Source organism: Sceloporus undulatus, chromosome 1 (genome assembly GCF_019175285.1).
Source record: "Sceloporus undulatus isolate JIND9_A2432 ecotype Alabama chromosome 1, SceUnd_v1.1, whole genome shotgun sequence".
NCBI lineage: Eukaryota > Metazoa > Chordata > Lepidosauria > Squamata > Phrynosomatidae > Sceloporus > Sceloporus undulatus.
In genome coordinates this window covers 341573330-341579329 of record NC_056522.1, presented here as the reverse complement: position 1 = coordinate 341579329, position 6000 = coordinate 341573330, and the positions used below count along the sequence as shown (strand labels likewise).

Below are 6000 nucleotides of genomic sequence, written 5' to 3'. Positions count from 1 at the left end.
TGGGGTAAAGGAGGAGGAGGAAGAGGAAAGAGCAGGAGGAAGGGTCAAGTTCAGGGGAGGGAATTAGGTCAGAGGGTAATATGCAAATGCTACAATGCATGTTACAAATGTTTCCCTTTCAATTTGGCAAATTGATACAATATGTGAATGCTTTTGCTACCCCAATGCTTTTGTGTGCATTCTGGGGTCGCAAGGAGGGAAAACAAACCAAGATGATGCAGAGATGACATTATGGGGCGAGGAATTATTATTATTATTATTGGAACAGGCATGGGGGGGGAGGCAAGGGCTGAAGCATTGGGCTGGAAGTGAAGGGGAGACTGGAAGGCTGAGGAAACCCATGGTTTTGGGGAAGTCACATTCTCTCTGCCTGAGGGAAAAGGAAATGGCAAATCTCCTCGGAACCAATCTTGCCAAGAAAACCGCAGGATAGGGTCATTTTAGGGTTGCCATAATGCGTAATGATCCAAATACACACAACACACACACACACACACACACACACACACACACCCCTGGAGGTTTTTAAATTTGACAGGATATGTGCACGCTGCTGCCAGTTTTTTAAAAAAAAAGGAGGGGGAAAGCACCCATTCTGTTGGCCAGTGGCTGTAGGAAACGTCACCTTTGACGAAAGCAGAAGTGAATTTGATTGACAGCTAAGGAACCTTCATTTTAAACCGGTACTGCAAATGTGAACTTTGGAGGGGTAAATTACCCCGATCAAGGTAAAAGATAGTGGGTACTTGTTTCTGGAGAGATTTGAGAGGGGGGATACGGATCTGCCCAGTTCCATCCAGGGCAAATGTGTGAGTGGGAATGGAGCCTTATTTTGGCTTCCAATGAGCATTTAGGATTATTTTTTGTTGTTGTGTGCCTTCAAGTCATTTCTGACTTATGGCAACACTAAGGTGACCTATCATAAGGGTTTTCTTTTGGCAAGATCTGTTCAGAGGGGAGTTTGCCATTGCCTTCCCCTCATTTACTTTCAATTGATTAATTTTAATTTTAGTTAGAATCTTCCTCTAACCTGCAGTACTAACTTCACTCACTAAGTTTGCTCCTGAGGGAGCCCACAGCGACCAAACTGCATGGGCTCCCTCTGCACCAAAAAGAACCTGCTGCACGAGCCACCTCCATGAGTGCGCCACTGGTGCACTGTGGTGTGTTGATGATGCAAGCGTGCCGCCACAATGTGCAGATGTGCCACTGCGCTTGCATCATCATGGCAGCCCTCGTGTGAACAGGAGGCCACCATGATGACACCACCGTTACGTGCTAGGGTTCGGGAGCATGCGGTCATGGTGTGCTCCCGCTAGTTTTGGCCCGAGGATGGCGCTTCCCGCAGGTCTGTACCGGGCCTAAGCTGTAGACAAGTTTGGAATATTCATTTCTCCAAAGAGCATCCAAGCAGCGCCACATAGTCCTTCCTTCTCAGAACCAACAAACTTTTATATAATAGAGAGAGAAAGGAAGAAGAAAAGAGAAAATCCTGCTGCCCAGTAAGAAGTGGATGATGTGGAGAGTGAAGAGAGAAAAGGTTAAATAAACATATGGTGTTGAGAAGGAAAGATCAACGAGAAAGAAAAAGTAGTGAGGAGGTGGAAGAAAAGAAAGAGGAGGGTGACATGATATAACTGAAGAACCTATTATGATAATGATGAAAAGGTCTGTAACTATATTTCAATTTAGCTTATTACTGTAAAGCAGGGGTAGGCAACCTTTTTGAGCCGGGGGCCGGGTTAGTGCCCCCCAGACAACGGGGGGGGGGGGGGGGAGAGAGCCCAAAATAAATAATTAAATAATTAAATAACGTAGGACAACATTTTCAAATGTAGGACACATTTTTTTAAAAATGGAGGACATGCGAAAAAATTTGATGGTTTTTAAAAAATGTAAATATAAATGCATGTTTCTTAGGCATGATCAAAATGGAGGACATTTGAGCATTATTCCTAGACAGATGGCAGAAATGTACTTCCCTTTCTGGCCAACCCCTCTCCCCCCATTCCAAACAGCACATTTGGGCATTGAACATGGCTTTACTGAAGATGGCCTCTTGCATATTTCAGAGGCTTATTGTATAAGCAAACTCTTTGGGTTTCACACTGAACATGGGTTTCTGTTCCGGGAGAAAGTAAATCAAAGAAAAGAAAAAGAAAAGAAAAGAAATGTTCTTAAGGTGTCCACAGCATAAAATGGTAAGGAGAAATATCAGAAACATATGTAATGCACAAAGTAGCGTGTACTCACTTCATCTGATAGATCAAAAGCAGCCAGGAGCAGAAACCCTATAAGGTAAGTTGCAGAAACAGAATAGCTGGTTAAAATTAATGTGAAAACAAACATCTATCTAGGGAGATTCACCCCCATGTTGTGGCTAAATCTGCAACTGCAACTGAGAGCCACCATGGGGTAGTGGTTTGAGCATTGGGTTAGGATCCCAGGAGACCAGGGTTTAAATCCTTGCTTGGCCATGGAAACCTACTGGGTGACGTTGAACAAGTCACGCTCTCTCAGTCTCTGAGGAGAGCAATTACAAACCCTCTCTAAATAAGTCTTGTCTAGAAAACCCTGTGATGGGTCTCTGTAAGTCAGAAACAACTCGAAGGCATGTAACCACCACCATAACAATTGCAATTGTGCTGTAATGAGATTACAAAGTACTGTAAAGTAAATGTCTAAAACAGGATTACGGTATCTCCAAGTGATGCTGAACTACCACTCCCTTGGCCTCAGCCAGCATGGCAGTGGTCAGGGATGATGCTGGGCCATATTTTTCCTGTCTTTTGGTCTATAACACAGGTGGACTACACTGCATCACCCAGGCCCCTGGGGTTAAAAAAACTACTCCCTTTTCTGCCCCAATTGCCAACTAGGGGGTGGGTGGGACGTTTGGCCATTTTTGCCCCCCTGGGCCATTTTAAAAACAAACAGAAAATAAACAAGAAGTCACTTCTGGTTAGTACTTCATGGTTTTAAAAAAAGGCCTCTCTTGGTTCTAAAATGGTCAAGAGAGGGGGGCGAAAAATATGGCAAAATGTACCCCATACCTCCTAGAAAGTTTGGGAGGCAAAATGACTTTATGTAGGGGGAAATAAAATAGGGGGATTTTGAAATCCTCCAAGGTCTCCTAGGCAGGTAATGTGGCCCCTAGCCTCCAATAGTTGCCTACCTCTGGCTTAGAATAAGCAAAGTACAGTAGGAGGTGTGCCAGTAATTCAGAACTAATTAGCTAGAACTAGTTAGTGGGACTTTAAAGGGTCTGATAAGTTTAACATTGATTGCTGGAGGCAAAGCATAAGATGAAAGTTGTGAGGTACACATCACCATTTCCAGGTATTTCTGATGGAAAATCAAGTGCTTAGTCACTGTGGAAAGCAAGCAGAGTCTTGGACAGAGGGATCATATACCTGACACAACTGACAATACTTGCACAATTCCCACTAATAATATATAATCATTTGAAGGGTATTAATGTCACAGTTTCAGAAAATGTCAGCATGCAAACTAGAAACAGTGAAGACAATGAGCAAGGATCATTAGGCTACCAAATGTAACCTCTTATTTGCCTCTCATGTTATCTGTACTTGCAAATGGTTAATCATATAGCTGCAAAACTAAGGTAACAGATAGGTGATTGTTCAGGAAAAAAACAACACAAAAACCATCCTTCTTGTTTTTCCCTATTAAAACTCACCACATCTTTGTTATCAGCATCCAGCGGGCTGGTCTCTGATGGGGATTTTTCCTTTTCACTTTGCTCTCCATAGAAGAGTGATGTCAGGCTTTCCATACATGGGAAATGACAGAAGAAGAGAGAAGAAATATGCAGGAGGGACAAAAGAGAAAGAGGGAAAGAAGACAGAGAAGATTGAAAGTGTGGATTAGTTTTAATGGAGAAAGAAAAGGAGGGAAAAGAAGAAGATGCAAAATTATTACAATGATCAGATCAACTTGAAGTGTCTGGCTCTTTTTGCATTTACCCCAATTCCCAGGAGGGCAGCAAGGCCTTATAACAGGAGGGGAGGAAGTGAGGGAAAAAGATGGATTAAAAACCTCTCAATTGCAGCACCAGCACACCCTTGAGCATGTTGGGAGCATGAACCGCCATATGCCAAGAAATGGTGCAACAGTTTGCAAAGTAGGTTATAATCAACATTTGCAACCATACATTCCAAAGACCATTGTTCAATACTCCCAGTATTTGGGGGGGGGGATTTGATTTGGACAGAATAAAAAAAAAACCCAAACAAAACCTAACTACTTCATTTTACTTGATATTAAGGCCCAGAAAAGGGAGGAGAAAGGATGCACAGTACCCAAAAACAAATCACCAACAGAAAGTGACAAATTATTTATTAAGACTCAGCAGTAAAACTCACATGGAACACTAAAATAAGGTTGCTGGATCTGAATTTAACAATATTTCAGAACTGTGGTGTCTAAATTAAACAGTGGCCATAATATACTCTGGAAGCATGACATTTTAAAAAAACAAAACAAAAAAGCAAACCCTATGATATCTGGAAAATCTATGGAGATTATCACACGGAGCTTTACTGTCCCTGAAATGTGGCTAAATTGTCCGTAAAGAGTGGGGGTGTGATAGCAAATTTGCTTCCTGTGATTTAATTCAATAATTAATTCCATTTCTTCAACAATGGAAGTTCCCGTTGCTGAAAAATGGCTGCTCTGCGAGCACTTTGATGATGGGAGAAGAGCGGGACACTTCAATGACGATTAAATCACAGGAGGCAAGCACGATTGGTTATCACACCTGCGCGCTTTACGGATGATTTAGCCACATTTCAGGGATGATAAAGCTCCGTGTGATAATCACCTATGTTAACATACTACTGTAGAGATAGAAATTACAATAGTTGATGCTGCTGGTTGTATGCCTCTTTTTTTCACTATATGTAGTATATTTTTCCCGGATTCAGGACAAAGGAGGAAAAAAAGAAAAGAAAAACAATCCCAGCATTACCAAATAGCCAACACCTCAGAGAATAAGAACAAGGAGAATTTTCTAGAAAACCTTTCCCAAAAGCTAGTCGATGGCATTCAAGCATTCAACCTAGAGATAAGGTCCTGTGAAGGAAAGGAAAGCCACTGCAAGGGTATGTGGGCAGGTATCAGTCTCATTTGTCATCACTGTTATCATTACTCATAGGAGTTCCAGGTGCTTGGAGGAAAATGTCTGAATCCATTTTAATGTTTGGTGAAATATCTGCCATCTGCAACTGAAAAATTCATCACTTTCTCCTCTCTTTGTACAAGTTCAGACTGAAGGTGGTCACTTGTACAAAGAGGACAGTGGGACCACTGGGGGGTTTGGTTCCAGGTCCCGCTGTGAATACCAAAATCCGTAGATGCTGAACTACTATTATATACAGTGGCACAGTAAAATAGCGTACCTTATAAAAAATGGCAAAAACAAGGTTTGCTTTCTGGAATTTAATTTTTTTGGGAATATTTTCAAGCAATAGATAGTTGAATCCATGGATAAATAATCTGTGGAGGGCCAACTGTAATTCATTTATTTCTCCCCTCTCTTTATCCTTTCTTGAAGAACCTTCAAGGCCAGGAATCTCTCAAAAAGTACAAGTAGGTAGTGAGAGGTTATTTCTCTTTCACCTTGACAAAAGGAAGAAAGATAAGAAAGTGAGGAAGCACTGAGGAAGTCAGATGCTCCCTTGGGAGTGGACTGAGCCCCAAACCCTTCTTTAAAAGCAGTGGTGATTCCTTTTCATTCACAAAGACTTATCATCTCCCAAGCCTTCAACCCCTTTTGTCACCATGGTTATCATTACTCGTAGGAATTCCAGGTGTTTGGAGGAAAATGGCTGATTAAAAAAAAGGGGATGGGGAAAAGAAAAACCATTAGCATCTATGTCAATTTTTAACTGCTATTTAACATGCATACAGTGTCCCCCCCCCCAGATTCTAAAACATGCTGTGCAACATTTTCTTCTTGTTGTGCACTTTCAAGTCGTT

At 41.9% G+C, this 6000-nt stretch overlaps 1 protein-coding gene across 1 annotated transcript in view; it reads right to left on the bottom strand.

Annotated features, from left to right (window-relative positions):
- TMEM63C (transmembrane protein 63C) overlaps positions 1 to 6000 on the bottom strand; it is a 120739-nt gene that overhangs the window by 36950 nt on the left and 77789 nt on the right. The window contains exons 8-9 of the mRNA XM_042443438.1: positions 3701 to 3788; positions 2254 to 2291 (exon numbers count right to left, since the gene is read on the bottom strand). Of these exons, the coding sequence (XP_042299372.1) occupies positions 2254 to 2291; positions 3701 to 3788 (126 nt within the window). The remainder of the gene's footprint in view (positions 1 to 2253; positions 2292 to 3700; positions 3789 to 6000) is intronic.